Source organism: Gadus chalcogrammus, chromosome 14 (assembly GCF_026213295.1).
Source record: "Gadus chalcogrammus isolate NIFS_2021 chromosome 14, NIFS_Gcha_1.0, whole genome shotgun sequence".
NCBI lineage: Eukaryota > Metazoa > Chordata > Actinopteri > Gadiformes > Gadidae > Gadus > Gadus chalcogrammus.
The window spans coordinates 20,449,584-20,467,002 of record NC_079425.1 but is presented as its reverse complement, the minus strand read 5'-3'; the positions used below and the strand labels follow the sequence as shown (position 1 = coordinate 20,467,002).

The 17,419-nt window shown below is 45.1% G+C and overlaps 2 protein-coding genes across 10 annotated transcripts in view; one reads left to right on the top strand and one right to left on the bottom strand.

Annotated features, from left to right (window-relative positions):
• Positions 1 to 3,223: 3,223 nt before the first annotated feature.
• Positions 3,224 to 15,534, top strand: LOC130403090 (zinc finger protein 425-like). 5 transcript variants are annotated; one of them, XM_056607247.1, is made up of 8 exons: positions 3,224 to 3,737; positions 5,258 to 5,541; positions 5,721 to 5,787; positions 6,854 to 7,035; positions 7,212 to 7,278; positions 8,345 to 8,526; positions 8,703 to 8,769; positions 10,317 to 15,534. In XM_056607247.1, the coding sequence occupies exons 1-8, from the start codon at positions 3,440 to 3,442 to the stop codon at positions 11,030 to 11,032; spliced, it is 1,863 nt and encodes a 620-aa protein (XP_056463222.1). In that variant the 5' UTR covers positions 3,224 to 3,439; the 3' UTR covers positions 11,033 to 15,534. The 5 variants fall into 5 exon arrangements, with proteins under 5 accessions (XP_056463222.1, XP_056463223.1, XP_056463225.1 ...); XM_056607248.1 differs by having other exon boundaries at positions 5,724 to 5,787; positions 10,317 to 15,533; XM_056607250.1 differs by having other exon boundaries at positions 7,215 to 7,278; positions 10,317 to 15,533.
• The window catches only part of LOC130403088 (inositol hexakisphosphate and diphosphoinositol-pentakisphosphate kinase 2-like), a 33,441-nt gene continuing 29,591 nt past the window's right edge, over positions 13,570 to 17,419 (bottom strand). For all 5 annotated transcript variants that reach the window (XM_056607241.1, XM_056607243.1, XM_056607242.1 and 2 more), the window contains one exon: positions 13,570 to 17,079. In XM_056607241.1, coding sequence (XP_056463216.1) covers positions 16,355 to 17,079 — 725 coding nt within the window. In that variant the 3' untranslated portion in view covers positions 13,570 to 16,354. The remainder of the gene's footprint in view (positions 17,080 to 17,419) is intronic.

Here is a 17,419-nt window from a genome sequence, read left to right as displayed (position 1 = left end):
GGTATACACCAGATACACATACACCATAGTTACACACCATATAGATACACAACGTAAAGATAAACACACCAAATAGACACACACCAAATATTAACTTAATATAGATACAAACTATATAGATACACCCCCCACACACACACACACACACACACACACACACACACACACACACACACACACACACACACACACACACACACACACACACACACACACACACACACACACACACACACACACACACACACACACACACACACACACACACACACACAGATCTGATAGGATAGGTTAATACACTTGAGGTGGTAAACAGGTTGTTGTTTATTCTCTTGCCAGAAGGACTAACTAACGTATTTATCCACGATAGCAGACCCTTTAAATAATAGTTATAATTACATGCAACTTATTTATCTCAACGAAATTTAAAATAGTATACTAGATACATACAAATATATATAAAGGGAAATATACGAAAATGAAATGGCTAAAGTTAATGCAAAATGATGATGTAGTCGAGTACAAACAGTCTACTCTCATTGCAGTCTTTGGAAGTTAATTCTGACTGATATACTGTTATCTTCCACAGCATGACATAACACATCTCAGGAAGTGGTGGTGCTCCACTTTGTTGGAGAATCTCCATACTGAAGGGTATAGTTCTTCCGAAGCAGATGTGCTGTGAATTCCAATATTAACACAACCGTAACAATGACCTACAAAAACGAATTGTGAATCGAAATTAAATCATATATCGATGGGTATTAAGCATACAATATACACAGCAAGAAAATAAAAATGCAGACGTTTTTGCAAAGCAAACAATTTCTGTTCCCTCTTTCTTCATTTGTCCCTGGAAGTCGTTCCCCATTTTGTTATACTTTTCCATCATTGCCAGTAGTCCTACGTTTTTTTTTTTATTATATCAATATTAATTTAAACAAAAATAAATAAATGTAAAGAGAAAAGTCGACTCTCTCTAGCTTTCAATTCAATCCTGTTATTTGTTAGTTTTAATCCGACTATACATTACTTTGAAAGGATGAACCTCAGTTTTGTGGTTTAGGGTTAGGGTTAGACCTCACTAGACCTCACTCCCAGAGGTCCGGTGCAGTTTTTTTTCACCACTGGGATGCTGACGGCGTTACCCGCCTACATTTCTTTCCTTTGGCGGCCCACAGTCAAATTTTGGGTTCCTAAATTGGCCCTCAGCTGTCAAAACTTTGAGAACCCCTGTTGCAGACCAAGCATATAAAAAACTGTAGTTCCACCATAGAAACGCTAGAGGTCAGCAATACTCCCCGTCGCGCAATGACGTCGGTTAGGAAAAGTGGAGTCGAATTCATTTTAAACAGCGCTGTCTTTTCCTATGTTCGAAAGGAAGCACATTTTCATCTCTCCTTGACCCGATGACGTTTTCCACAAAGGTTAAGTAAAGGATAGGAGATTTGACTATTCGTAGAGGAATAGGGACACAGCTAAGGAGTCTCATCGCGTCCGCCATCTTGTCGTCACGTGACAGCACTTGGACATTGTGCATATATTAATATGAATATTAAATTATTAATATAATAATTATATTATATTATATATATTAATATATATATCTATGGTTGGATGTCCATGTCCTACAGGCTGCAGCGAGACCTAATTTTCTCGGTCACGACGGCACCAAATTAGAATTTTATTTTATTATTCGACTACATATAGGCAGGGGCGCCGCTAGGGATTTTGGGCCCCATGAAAAGAACAGTATAATAATTTCTGTATTATAATTTCATCATCATTAGGGGCCTCTCTGGGCCCCCCTCCATCATGGGCCCCTAGAATCCGTCTCCTTTACCCCCCCGTTTTCGGCGCCCCTGCATATAGGACCCAATTTCAATACATATTCATTCCTCCACCGGTGAAATGCTCCTTTAAGCATTTGACTGAATGCCACATAAATATTATGTTTCTGAACGTTTGCAAATTTTACAAGTTCAAAGAAAAGTATATGCTTCTAGGTGTTGCTTAAGCAAATAGCCATTTGAGGCAGTGTTGTTTCTGAATATAAGTGTTAAGGGCCAATCATGCTTATTATCATACATTATTAGTCACGATGTCTGTGGACACATTTGTATGCAGTCACATGTTAATATTAACATGTGACTGCATGTTAATATTAACATGTGACCCCCCCCCCCCCCACACACACACACACACACACACACACACACACACACACACACACACACACACACACACACACACACACACACACACACACACACACACACACACACACACACACACACACACACACACACACACACACAAACACACACATGTTTTCTACCATTCTTTTATTTACTGTATTGGAATAATATTTGAATTTAAGTGAATATTGTAACGGTCTTTCAGATGTTTATGTAGTTTGCACACACATGGATGCTATCTTAAAATTTGTGTAACTTTCTTTAAATTGTGAACATGGAAATTGTACTGCACTGATGTTAATATATAGTGCAACCATTTCGTGTTACTTCTTCTAGTTTCACGGTGCTATATTGAAATAAGAATGCCGCAATTAAAAGTTGCACCCGTCAGAGGCTCTCCGGTTATTTTGATGTCAAGGGCTGCTAGTACACACTGTATTATTATTATCTGGCCTCCTTGAAGGAAAGGTCAACAAAAGCTAAAAATGATCGTTGACACCATTTGCTTTACAAAAGGTGAACCCTGGTTACCTCGTTGACTGAATGTACGCATAACTAGTGGTAGTGGCCCCTGAGAGGGACGTCTGGCTCATGTCTCCATGAGCGGGGGAGACGAGGGCTTTGTGACGTCCAAAAGGAAGAAAGGCCCCGCCTGCGGTCTCCCTGTCTCATGGTACTTACTTTATCTTAGAAGTTAGAGAGAAATACTCAGAACTCCAGTTAGAGTCAGACACTGTCAGCGTTATGAATATTTACCACAGGCATAGTGGTATTGTTGTGAATTATTTCAATGCATGTTTTAATATTTGAACAACATTTGTTAAAAAAGGCTCATCCCTTAAACACATGTGGTAATCAAGTCGGTTTAAGATCAGGTTCATGAAACAGGTGATGAGTGGATTTTAATCAAAGACCTAGGATATAACTAATGTTTAAGATGTAACTTCCTTCCACTAGAATCATTTTTACTGTAATGTTGATGCGTCTTTTCATTGTAATATTCTTTGAATACAGCAGGGCGGGAAGGTAAGTGTATGGGGAACGGAAGTGCGAGACACAAGAGGTGTGCCCAGTTTCAAGGCCCGTAGTATAGAGCGTTGTGATTGGCCAAGTGCATGTTGGGGGAAGCACAATTGGGGATACTCGATACCCGATGTTGTGTACTGTAGTTCTTTGCAAACCAACTCAGGTTTTGTTGTCGAGTATTCGATTTTGGGGTTTTATCCACAGCAGAGTAAAATATGTTTATCAACATGGAAGAACAGCTTTCGCCCATAATGAACGCACTGGCGAAAGCTGCCGTATGTGAAATTAGCAAACTGTTCTCGGAAGGCTCGGCTACCCTTCGCTTACAAATAACTCGGAGCCTGAAAGAAAATGAAGCGCTGAAGTCGAGGATGGAAGTGATGAGGAGGGAGCTGCTTTTTTTGCAGCTTCAAACCAGAACAAATGCATCGCGTGATGCATTGCGTGCGGCAAGTCGTTTGGCCCTGGCTCGAGCCAACATCTGCCGACCTGGGTCTAAACCACTGGGGAATGGTGAGTTGACTTCCGGCTGTAATAAGTGTAAAACTGGAGGGTCCACGTGTTCAGGGGGCAATATCTGTTGTTATGTAAAGTTTTGTTGTAAGTTTTAATCATGATTCAAAATTAACAATCAATAATTATGTATATCGGAGAAGCAGGCTACCTCACAATACATGCCTAATATCATCTGACGATATGCCCGTTTCCTGCACTTTGAATGGTCTTTGATGTAACGTATTCTTTATCATTTCCATCCGGCCTAAAGCACGGTTGGAAATTCCCCTCGTCTTACATCACCCATAGATTCTAGGCAGCATAGATTCTAGGCTGACTGCTATATTCCACCTGCGCTGAAAAGCCTGGTGTACTTTTGAAATGCATCATGACCAGAGCCCTGATAAAACAAGACTCAAACTTGGAAGTTGAATTTCAAAGATGGGAACAGTCAAGAGCCCAGAAGGGTTCAAGACAGATGTCACATTTATCACTCTCAAAAATCAATACATTCAAAACGTAGAAATGTTAGCTGATCAGCTTACAGGGAATGACACGTTTCTCTTGTTATTGTCAAAATATAATAATTGTGCTTATCTCGCATGTCATGTTGTGCTCAGATCATTTTGCACTGGTGTTCGTTCAGTGTCCTCAACCTGGTCACCCGTTTGAGCTTTGAGTCTAGGGAGGAGGGGGCTGGAGGAAACATCCCTCTCCAAATCTCTGAATCTGTGTCTGCAGTACACATTTTAAATCCTCTGTGTCAATGTTACATACACATACATTGAAATAGTTTCTTTCACGTGTACAAATACAAACTGTATCCTTTTGTGCATAATGAATTAGGCAAGGCAACTTTATTTATATAGCACTTTTCATACATAAGGCAGACTCAAAGTGCTTCACATAAACATTGTCATACAATAAAATTAAATAATAGATAAGTAAAAAAACATATGAAAAGAAATTAGTAAAATAGAAAGTGCAATGTATTTAAGATCAGATCAACAGTCTCTCTGGTACCCACGTCGGGACTACAACCCGAACTAAAGGAATTTGGTACCCACGTCGGGACTCCAACCCGACCTAAAGGAACTTGGTCCTTTCTTTGGGACTCCAACCCGGATTCTAGTCAATTTCTATTCTAGGACTGTAACCCAAATTCTAGTACTCTAACCCACACACACGTCGGGACTCTAACCCAGACAGAACTCAGGCCTATTGGTCTGAAGTTGTTAATAATAGAGGCATCTAGGCTCCGCTTTTTTAAAAGGGGTTTAATAACTGCAGTTTTCAAGGCTTTTTGGAAATTGCCTGACTGGAGAGAGTTGTTAACTATCTGCAATATGTCTATTGCAAGGCAGTCAAAAACATTCTTAAAGAGGTTGGTACGTAAAATATCAAGGCAACAGGTGAATGGCTTTAGTTGTGTCACAGTTTACAGAGTTTTAGAGTCTATAACCTCGATGCATGCATCCTTCTCATCACTCTTAATTAATGCAATTTCTTTCTCTCTGTCTTTGTTTTCCTCTCTGCAGAAGACAGCGCTGACTTTGGGGACAGCAGCACACAGCGCGGCGCCACCTCAGAGAGTCGGCATGTGGACGCCCCTGGCTCCTCCCAGATGCCCAGTCATAGCGAGGAGCTGAGGATCCTGAGCGCCGACGGAAAAGGGGAGGGCCCACTGGCGGCAGAAGGCCATGACCTCCTCTTCACTGCGTCTGAAGTGGAGGCCTTGAGCTCCCTGTCTGCAGACCAAAGCTCGACCACGAGCCTGGAGCGCGGCGAGCGGCTGGTCCGCCGCGAGGAGCTGACTGTGCAGGTTGGAAATCATCTTCTCATTCACCATCCAAAAAAGAGGCTTCCTCTGTTACAACTCCAGCACACAACCATAGAAGGCATAAACCTTTAAGATTCAATGTGTTGTCAGTGGAGATTGAAAACTATTCTGTGCAAATGAAAGAATTTGTCTTGTGTGTGTTTCCTTCTTTATGTGGAAAGCAGCAGACTCCAGACGCCATTTTTGTCAAGGTTGAAGAGGATATTGGTGGAGGCCTGCCCGCTGTAGGTTAGTTATACATATTGCATCTATGCAAGCCACCAAACAACCTTGAACAACTGAGAATGTACTAGATTCTACCTGCGCAAAAAAACCTGGTCCTCTTTTGAAAGCGCATCATGACCAGGGCCCCACTAAAACACAGGGACTATCAGGGCTCCAGACTAACTTTTTTTCACAATGAGCACTGTGGCCCCTAACTGAAAAATGTAGGAGCACAACCTGAAGGTTTAGGGGCGCACAGCGTAAATCAACACGCCAATTTGATTTTTTTTTTTCTTCACAAAAAAACACAGTGTAATTCACCGGCGTTCAATCTACCATGTCGTAATATTCCTTCGGCTGCGGGTCGGGCGTCGATATCAATTCATAGCGGGTCGGGTCGGGTGTGGAATGTAATTCGTGCTACTGTGGGGACACGGGTCGGACGCGGTTTTAAGTATTGCTGGTGCGGGTTTGCAAAATAAGATCCGTGCAGGACTCTGGCACTGGCACACTAGCCGCAGGTCAGAAGAACGAGCAAATAGTTTGCGAATTGTTCAAACACGCGTAGCCGGTTAGGAAATCTTTCTCCTTCTCACAGTCGTTTACGCACGCTGGATATTTAATCTCTCGGACCCTCCCCCTCCACGCATTATCCACCAACAGTGGTCATTCCCTATCCTTCTCACACTCATTGGTCTGCTACAGAATCCGGATTTGTTGACGCACCCCTTCCCTGTTTAACGTGTAATAATAAAAAAAATTAAAAGGGCAAATTGACTGGTCGCACATGTGCGACTAGATCTAAAATTCAGTCGAAACACTGTCACATTTTGGTCGCAAAATGCAACCATTTGGTCGCAGTCTGGAGCCCTGATACTTATACAGTTTATACTAGAATGAGTTACATCTTCTTCATGGCAGACTGGTGTCAGGAATGCTGAGATCAGCTCTGATTCCCAATATAACTACAGTATTGGTAAAACAGGTGATCGGAAACAACTGTTTACACAGTACATACTGTATCCCTTTGTGCAAATAATGAATTAATACTTGAGTTAATTACTTTCTCTCTTTGTTTTCCTCTTTGCAGAAGACTGTGTTGACTTTGTAGACCGCAGCACACAGCACGGCGCAACCTCAGAGAGTCTGCATGTGGACGACCCTGGCTCCTCCCAGATGTTCAGTTACAGCAAGACGCTAAGGATCCTGAGCGTGGCCAAGAGCCTGGAGCGCGGCGAGCGGCTGGTCCACCGCGAGGAGCTGACTGTGCAGGTTGGAAATCATCTTCTCATTCACCATCCAAAAAAGAGGCTTCCTTTACAACTATAGCACACAACCATAGAAGGCATAAACCTTTATGATTCAATGTGTCGTTAGTTGAGATTGAAAACTATTCTGTGCAAATGAAAGAATATGTCTTGTGTGTGTTTCCTTCTTTATGTGGAAAGCAGCAGACCCCAGACGCCACTTTAGTCAAGGTTGAAGAGGATATTGGTGGAGGCCTGCCCGCTGTAGGTTAGTTATACATATTGCATCAATGCAAGCCACCAAACGACCTTGATCAACTGAGAATGTACTAGATTCTACCTGCGCAAAAAAACCTGGTCCTCTTTTGAAAGCGCATCATGACCAGAGCCCCACTAAAACACAGGGACTATCAGGGCTCCAGACTAACTTTTTTTCACAATGAGCACTGTGGCCCCTAACTGAAAAATGTAGGAGCACAACCTGAAGGTTTAGGGGCGCACAGCGTAAATCAACACGCCAATTTGATTTTTTTTTTTCTTCACAAAAAAACACAGTGTAATTCACCGGCGTTCAATCTACCATGTCGTAATATTCCTTCGGCTGCGGGTCGGGCGTCGATATCAATTCATAGCGGGTCGGGTCGGGTGTGGAATGTAATTCGTGCTACTGTGGGGACACGGGTCGGACGCGGTTTTAAGTATTGCTGGTGCGGGTTTGCAAAATAAGATCCGTGCAGGACTCTGGCACTGGCACACTAGCCGCAGGTCAGAAGAACGAGCAAATAGTTTGCGAATTGTTCAAACACGCGTAGCCGGTTAGGAAATCTTTCTCCTTCTCACAGTCGTTTACGCACGCTGGATATTTAATCTCTCGGACCCTCCCCCTCCACGCATGATCCACCAACAGTGGTCATTCCCTATCCTTCTCACACTCATTGGTCTGCTACAGAATCCGGATTTGTTGACGCACCCCTTCCCTGTTTAACGTGTAATAATAAAAAAAATTAAAAGGGCAAATTGACTGGTCGCACATGTGCGACTAGATCTAAAATTCAGTCGAAACACTGTCACATTTTGGTCGCAAAATGCAACCATTTGGTCGCAGTCTGGAGCCCTGATACTTATACAGTTTATACTAGAATGAGTTACATCTTCTTCATGGCAGACTGGTGTCAGGAATGCTGAGATCAGCTCTGATTCCCAATATAACTACAGTATTGGTAAAACAGGTGATCGGAAACAACTGTTTACACAGTACATACTGTATCCCTTTGTGCAAATAATGAATTAATACTTGAGTTAATTACTTTCTCTCTTTGTTTTCCTCTTTGCAGAAGACTGTGTTGACTTTGTAGACCGCAGCACACAGCACGGCGCAACCTCAGAGAGTCTGCATGTGGACGACCCTGGCTCCTCCCAGATGTTCAGTTACAGCAAGACGCTAAGGATCCTGAGCGTGGCCAAGAGCCTGGAGCGCGGCGAGCGGCTGGTCCACCGCGAGGAGCTGACTGTGCAGGTTGGAAATCATCTTCTCATTCACCATCCAAAAAAGAGGCTTCCTTTACAACTATAGCACACAACCATAGAAGGCATAAACCTTTATGATTCAATGTGTCGTTAGTTGAGATTGAAAACTATTCTGTGCAAATGAAAGAATATGTCTTGTGTGTGTTTCCTTCTTTATGTGGAAAGCAGCAGACCCCAGACGCCACTTTAGTCAAGGTTGAAGAGGATATTGGTGGAGGCCTGCCCGCTGTAGGTTAGTTATACATATTGCATCAATGCAAGCCACCAAACGACCTTGATCAACTGAGAATGTACTAGATTCTACCTGCGCAAAAAAACCTGGTCCTCTTTTGAAAGCGCATCATGACCAGAGCCCCACTAAAACACAGGGACTATCAGGGCTCCAGACTAACTTTTTTTCACAATGAGCACTGTGGCCCCTAACTGAAAAATGTAGGAGCACAACCTGAAGGTTTAGGGGCGCACAGCGTAAATCAACACTCCAATGTGATCTCTTTTTTCTTTTTTTTCCACTATTACTAATAAGTATTTTGATAAAGGATGCAGATATTACAATGTGCGGTTTCAAATTCAGTGTCGCATTTTATTGTGATTCTCATCTATGCCAACTGTTTCCACTTGTGCGCGCATGCGTTCGACGAGCACGGAAGCGACAGTTTCACGGGAGTGTGACAGCTTGTCGTACCGCTTGACGGTACGTGCGCCTCCCCTCTGCCCGCTCGCCTCTCCATTGAGAATGCAGCAGGCGCGACAAATGCCTCCCGTGTGAAAAGCCCTTTATGGCTCATGAAGTCCTGACCTGGTTCGGGCTTGAAACAGGTGAAAAATAATGTAAGCTACTTTGTCGGACACGGGTGCGGTGCGGGTCGGACGCCTGAACAGCGCTGGTCGGACGCCTGAACAGTGCTGGTCGGACGCTGGTTTTGCGATTGCGAGCGAGACTTCTCCGGTGCTGGATATGTTATTCAGGAGCGGAGGAGTCAACTAAAACCGTCAACAGTGGATGATGTGTTTTTTTGCACAGCAATCTAAAGCACCAGTCAAAACACCAAGTAGTGTAATTCCCCGGCGTTCAATCTACCATGTCATAATATTCCTTCGGGTGGGGGTCGGGCGTCGATATCAATTCATAGCGGGTCTGGCGGGTGTGGAATGTAATTCGCGCTACTGTGGGAACACGGTTCTGATGCGGTTTTAAGTATTGCGGGTACGGGCGGGTGCGGGTTTACAAAATATGACCCGTGCAGGACTCTGGCACTGGCACACTAGCCGCATGTCGGAAGAACAAGCTAATAGTTTGCGAATTGTTCAAACACGCGAAGCAGGTTAGGAACTCTCCTTCTCAGAGTGAGAAGGAGAATCCACTAACAGGGGTCATTCCCTATCCTTCTCACACTCATTGGCCTGCTACAATTTCTTTTATAATAATATATATTTTTATAATAATGCAACAATTTAAAAGGGCAAATTTACTGGTCGCACATGTGCGACCAGTAAGTCGCACATGTGACACACCATTTTGGTCGCAAAATGCAACCATTTGGTCGCAGTCCGGAGCCCTGATACTTATACAGTTTATACTAGAATGAGTTACATCTGCTTCATGGCAGACAGGTGTCAGGAATGCTGAGATCAGCTCTGATTCCCAATATAACTACAGTATTGGTAAAACAGGTGATCAGAAACAACTGTTTCCAAAGTACATACTGTATCCCTTTGTGCAAATAATGAATAAATACTTGAATTAATTACTTTCTCTCTTTGTTTTCCTCTTTGCAGAAGACTGCGTTGACTTTGGAGACCGCAGCACACAGCACGGCGCAACCTCAGAGAGTCTGCATGTGGACGCCCCTGGCTCCTCCCAGATGGTCAGTGAGGAGCTAAGGATCCTGAGTGTTGCCAAGAGCCTGGAGCGCGGCGAGTGGCGCGTCCACCTTGAGGAGCTGCCCGGGCATCGGGGCGGCCGCAAGGGCCGGGCCCGTGTCTTGTTTGGCAAGGGTGTTCCCGACAATACCAAGAAGACCATGCCCACCCACAACGGAGAGAAACCGTACGGCTGTGACCAATGCATGAAGCGCTTCGTACGGAGTGCCCACCTGAGGATCCACATGAAGACTCACACCGTGGAGAAGCCCTACAGGTGTGACCAATGCATGAAGCCCTTCACATGGATGGGCAACATGAAGCGCCACATGATGACTCACTCCGGGGAGAGGCCCTATAGGTGCGACCAATGCATGAAGAGCTTCAGTAGAAACTCCCACTTGAAGGCCCACATGAGGACTCACTCCGGGGAGAGGCCCTTCAGGTGTGACCAATGCATGAAGAGCTACAGTAAAAGCTTTAGCCTGCAGATCCACATGAGGACTCACTCCGGGGAGAGGCCCTTCAGGTGTGATCAATGCACAGAGAGCTTCATTAGAAAATCCAACCTGAAGACCCACATCATGACTCACTCCAGGGACCCACTCCTGGGAGAAGCCCTACAGTTGTAAACAATGCATGAAGCTCTTCAGGGCAAGCTCTCACCTGAAGGAGTACATGAGTAGTACTCACTTTAATTAAGATTAAGTCAAGATAAATTTTATATAATTATTTTATATAATTTTGTATTCGGTTGCTAAGCGTTAAAAAAAAAAAATGCACTGTGACGTTATTTTTTCGTTTTGGCAAGTAGCCGTGTAATAAGTGGGACAAGGTATAGAACGCCGGTCCTTATCGGGAAAATAAGCCCCACACAGCGTAAATCAACATGCCAATGTGATTTCTTTTTAGTATCCGGGATGTACAGTTTCAGAATAGACTGCTTGCAGTACTCCCCTTTTTCCTGTCCCAACATATCCTGTGAAACAAAGAGGGAAAAAAACAAAAAACATACTGACAAGTGATCTCTAGATGTGATCAATGCATAGTTATGACATCTATACTGTGTAATCACACAGATACAAACACTATCAAGTACTGTATAAGATGTATACCTGGTGTGCAGTTTTTATATAGTCGTCCACATCCAAGGCAAGTGTCAATGGTGTACATGGTGCAGAAAGCTTTTCTGTACATTGCAGAAAACCTACTCCATGTAGCAACACCTGTGTAAAATTGTGAGTCAAAAGAGCAGATTTCCATAGAGACAATGAAAATCACCACAGTACTTAAGTATTGTATAGCACTGCTATTAAAGGACTTAATGTCAAGCCACTGAAAATGTGCCCGTCTTTTCAAATAATTGGTGGACACAATGTCTCTGAATGTGGAACACACCAGAGCCAATGTCTAGTAGACATTATGTCCTTCCTGGATCAACACCTCTTTGAGGATTTCATAAAGCACAGATGTTAGCATCTGTAAAATATAGGTCAGGAAAAATCAAGCTTATTAACACATTCCCCTGATGTTTAGGTGTACAGGATCTAGTTTAAAAAAAAGAAAGATTACCTCCAATATGAAGCACCTGTCGGTGGTAGGAAGTGGACCTGTTAAATCGACCCTGAGGACGCTCCATGCTTCTTTGACAGGGATGGGATGGAGGACAGATGCCACTGTTTTATTTTTTTCATGCCGCTGACAGCGAGCACACTCATCAACCTGTAAAACAGGATATTCAAGTAATTTCTTAAATTTCTTACAAGTATACTGTAAATGTGGAACAGTGTAAGGACTCTGCATAATAATTGCATAAACAAACTAAGTGAAATGCACCACAGTTTATGTGGAACGATTTTGGAGATGTAACATATTCTTGCTGTAATGTTGATGTTTCTTTTCATAGTAATATACTGGGAATACAGGGCGGGAAGATAAGTGTAAGCTAAGTACCGGTAGATGGGGAACGGGAGTGGGAGACACAAGACTCGGGTCCAGTTTCAAAGCCCGTAGTATAGAGCGTTGTGATTCGCAAACACTCTATACTATTGGCCAACCGACTGGCTCAACTGGAAACTGCAGGCGGGGTACTTTCAGAAATGCAGATCTCACCCAAAAAAGCTTGTACGGCCTTATTTCAAAGTTTGTATGCGTATGGCAGCACCAGAGACCCAAAACAACACCCCAAATCCCAGAGAAATTGTTGTTTTCATTATGTCACCTTTAAATTATTGGTACTCTTCTCCACACTGGATATCTGAAATGGCATCTGCAGGCAGCAAATCTTTTTTAAACTAGTGTTTTTGTAGCAATGCACTAGCAATGTTTTGGACTGTGCAGCCACAACTAATCACTAGAAAGAAACTGTTACTTTTAAGACGGCTCTCTGACTCGCAGGCTACAGCACTACACTGTAGCCAGCTTTTAGTTTCCACATGCTGGACAGTTAAAAATGTGGTTCATCATTTGCATATTCTCCATAAGCCTTGCAAAAGAGATATTTTGGTTACTGGTACCATGCCTGGGAAAGGCTCATTAAAAATCCTGAGCAGAAGTTCCAGTGACACAACTGAGTACATAAGACATCAGCAAGATTAAACTTTCACACTGGATCATCTTCATCCAATACAAAAGGGTCTACCTGTGAAGACATCATTGAATAATAATACTTGTAAACAATTAATCTGCTTACAAGAAACAAGATTGCTTGTGTAATCAGAGGGAAAACATACAATACTAAACGCAGCCAGACCAACTATTTGTTTTGGCGTGTCTTGCTGACCAACTGGTGTAGCAGACACTTCTGGTGTTTGGTTCTGGTTCAAGTCATAAATAGGTCTGTTACTTTGCTGTTTCATAGTCATAGCACATACAAGCCATACTACTACTCCAACATTTAACTAGTAACTGCAAAAAGGTATATGGTAATCTTTGCATCTATACAATTTTCCACACTGCATTGTTGGATTGTTAGCAGAAAGTAATGCAGATATCATGTACACTAGTTTTTTGTTACATTGTTGTAACTTGTGATAGGGCTTGCATACCCTACCCTCTAACCCTTAAAGTACTGTTCTGAACTTTATACACACACACACACACACACACACACACACACACACACACACACACACACACACACACACACACACACACACACACACACACACACACACACACACCTGGATGAATGTTCCAGAATAGCATTTTATTGCAGGACATTATGAAGTTAAAATGAAAACTGCATTTATAGAAAGGGAAAAGGCATGGAGCTGCAGGCTAGCATACGGCACATTACAGTACGCCTCTGTAGTAAAGTATAGCTTTCTTAACACCTTAATGAGGCTCCTTTTTAGGCTAAAGTTTATTATACAAGTGCATTTCAGTTCACGTATCTCAGCAAATAATTGCAACACAAGCTCTGTAGAAAGGCTTCTTTAACTACATCAAATAAACATCAATCCTCAGTTAAGGAAAGCTTGATCTCATCAACCCACTCCTTTGAAAAAAAATAAAGCAAGCTTTTAGTATACAAAGCATATCCTGCACAATAGCACCGGCAAGAACACACAACAAAACAAACAAACAAAAACAACAACACAGGATCAGATTGTCATTCACAAATCTGTTCAACTACACGTCCACCGACAGGACGGAGTTATATGTTATGCACACAGCAGTGCTGACGGTAACTTACTCTCGCTGGTTCCTTTCAAGACAACCCAGTCTACAGTACATCACGGGACAACATGTTCAAGACCAGAATTGCTTTGAATTCTTTGCAGTCTTGAAGCACAGACCTGCAAAACCTTGCTACATGTCAGTGACATTGTACTGTGCTTAGCACAGTAGGACCACAGAGAACCCACTACAAGAAAGACCCACCCCTCTGAGGGACTTTAAAATGATCACTAGTTAATATACATTTAGAATTAGGTTGAGGATTCCCTCACATAGAAGGGTGTTTCATAAGAAAATAAACAGTAGCTATGTTTATCCATTTCTAGTGGGTTGGCAAACAAAAGAAATACACATTTCCCAGAAGCAAATTCAAAATAAATAGACATTTTTCTCAATGATTTCACTAATAATTATTTATATATTTCGATATAAATGTCTTTATATATTTTTATATGCATTATATTCTAGATGAGGCGTAAGGACTTTGGCAGTTATGGAGAGGAGAACCGAGGAGAGGAGGCGCGTGGAAGGGCAGACTCTTCCCAGCCCCGCTCGGGCAATCATGGAGGTTACACGCCTAGAGACAATCTGGGGAACGATAATCTGGGATCCAGCCGTCCTACTGGGCTATAGTAGCACAATGTCTGGGGGGAGGGGGACACCGAGCCTGGGCCGGACACCTGGACTGCTGGGGCCTGGTTTCCAGTTTAGTTACGGAGATAATCTACCGAAGAAAACATGGATGAAGCTCTTAGAGGCTTCTTTAAAGGTTGACGTTTACAGTCTGCACGATGATGATTTGTGACTTTTAGAGACAATTTTCAGCATACTACTGCTGGCCGAGTTTGTGTTTGAGTGAATAGGCCTCTGACTAACATGATTGGTCAAAACAAACATGAAGTGAAAGCAATGGAAAGGCCCCGTTCTAAAGCCTGATTTGGGGGACTAGGGTTATTAAGCCTGGAGGCTTATATGCCCTCACAGAGCACACAGCCGGTACAATGAAGGTGATTGCAAGGCTGGCAAACCGAATCTCCAAGGGTAAGTTAAACACAGTAAGTAGAGAAGAAGAGATTGGGAGGGAGGGAAACAAGCAGACTAAAAATACAATTGTCATTTGTTAATAATCGGATCACCCTCAAGCAACCAGACACGATGACGACGGGCTGTAACTGTGACAGAATTGGCGGTCCTACGGTGGGATACCCACTGCCCCAGACCTCACTCCCTCGCCTCGTCCATGGATCATGAACCCTCTAGAACACATTCCTTCCCTACACTCCCTTCCCCTAATAAAAATATAACTATGTCGGCTTTTGCATCGTCACCCAGCCTCGTTACTCATCCCAGGGCTGGTTGCCAAACAGTAAGCAGTGCACATATGACGGACCTGGGACCCGGATCAACGCTAGCATCACAAGGCGGTACGAGAGCCAAGACGGCAGTCAGAAACAAATACATTTTTTAAAATCACATAACACACCACACCCAATGTATATAGACAACACGTGACGGCACGTAGACACGGCAGAGACAATGTATGCTGGCATGTGCTTGCGAACACAGGAACACAAACACCGGGGACACAGCTGTAGAACCTAGCTTGCTTTATGCTCCTTTCACTTTGTAACCGCGTCCCTCCATGTGGTGGTGGCGTCTGCGCGATTAATCAGGCCCCTGCACAACAGGAGCCACCACAGGACGTTCCTTCACCTAGTCAGGGGTGGTGGAGCATCTCCTGATAACCCCCCTGGTGACACCCAGTCTGTGAACACATGGTGCAGGACCTTCCTGGGAGACCCACGTAGAGTCCCAGTGTAGGGCTTCCACCCGTCCAGGGAGGCCGGTTGAGCCTCGGAGGCTCAAGTCTAGAGGGGGACGCGGGGGAGGCATGAGCCCCCCCAGGGGCGGGGTCGAGTCAAACATGAAACATTAAAGCTGAACTTCTGGGGCTCGTATGGCCACTGAGGCCGGGGACCACCGGTATGCATCTTTCAACGATCGGCGGTCTCTTTCGTTGGACGCCCAGCGGCATGTTGTGAATCGCCCACATTGACGTGGACAAGGTGGACAACAAGTGTTCTGCTACAGTGACTTCAAAAACAAACGAGAGGATCCACGACATCACTACGCACACCCCGAGAGGCAAAGATTAAGATCATTTGATTCAAAACACTTTTGTGACAGACCCCCTGGGACATCAGGAGGGAGCTTAGGGACCGTCAAGGTCCATGTCGTCGATGTCATCAATGACCCTCAGGCCCCCCCCCCCCTCAAGGCTCGGCCATGTGGGGGGCTCTCACCTCCACCGGGGTCCCAGAGTGGGAGAGGCCGCCGAGGCCGTCCCTCCAGTCCTCCACAGACTCCTGTGTGTCGAAGAACTCCTCGGAGGGCACCTCCGGGGACTGGGGCGTCTGAGCGCTGGAGCCCGCCTCGCTGCCGCTCTCCCTGAGCTCCGGCAGCGCCGGCAGAGAGCCCGGCAGGCAGCAGTAGCCCTCCAGGGGGGCCAGAGGGAGCTCGGCCAGGGGGGAGCGAGGGAGGGTTCGACCCGGACCGGGTTCGGCGGCGCTTTCGCAGCGGGGAGTCTCCGGCGCGCGGGGGCCTTCCTCTGGCTCCTCCTCGTGCCCGTGTTCGGGTTGTTCTTCCAGGGCTGGGAGAGCCAGGACCGAGTGTCCCAGGACCGAGAGACCCAGGACTGGGGGCGCCGGGGCCGAGTGGAGACCCGGGGCTGCAGTCTCCGGGGCCGGGTACTCTGGGGGCGAGGGGTTCCCGAAGGTCCCCTGGTCTTCAGGAGGACAGAGGCCGGGGCCAGTCGGGTCCGGAGGTCGCAGGGCACCGACCGTGGGCAGGCAGGAGCCGTGGTGACAGGCGTGGGCCTCCTCGCCGCCCTGGGGGCTGAGGGCCACCTTGTCGCTGAAGCTGAAGCGCGGGGAGGTGTCGGCCGCGGTGGGGGAGGAGGGTCCGGCGCTGGACACAGTGCTGGAAGGACCGCTGCTGTCTGCAGGGGAGAGAGGTGGTAGTGAGGACGGAGTAAGGTGTGGTTGGTGTATGGTGAGGGGGTGGAGGAGGTATACTGATGGAGTTCTCCACGGGTGGGTCACGACCCGACAGCAATCTGACCTCTTTAGAGCCATCTTTAGAATGGAGCCCGGGTTTGGATGTTATTCCATGCCACGTATCGATGGCTTATTATTAAATTTAGCCCCAATTGTTAGCCTAGGCTAACAATCACTGCGATTTTTCCATTATGCTCTCTGTACTACATCAGTGGTTGAGGTAGTACAGAGAGCATAATGGAAATCAAATAGCCCCTTCAGGAACTAAAGTATGTCAGGAGG

What these genes read in the sequence shown, in the direction of transcription:
- LOC130403090 (XM_056607247.1), top strand. Translation starts at nt 3,440, where the DNA reads ATGTTTATCAACATGGAAGAACAGCTTTCGCCCATAATGAACGCACTG. An exon ending in GTCTAAACCACTGGGGAATG is followed by an intron (nt 3,738 to 5,257) that starts GTGAGTTGACTT and finishes TCCTCTCTGCAG; the next exon opens with AAGACAGCGCTGACTTTGGG. An exon ending in TGGAGGCCTGCCCGCTGTAG is followed by an intron (nt 7,279 to 8,344) that starts GTTAGTTATACA and finishes TCCTCTTTGCAG; the next exon opens with AAGACTGTGTTGACTTTGTA.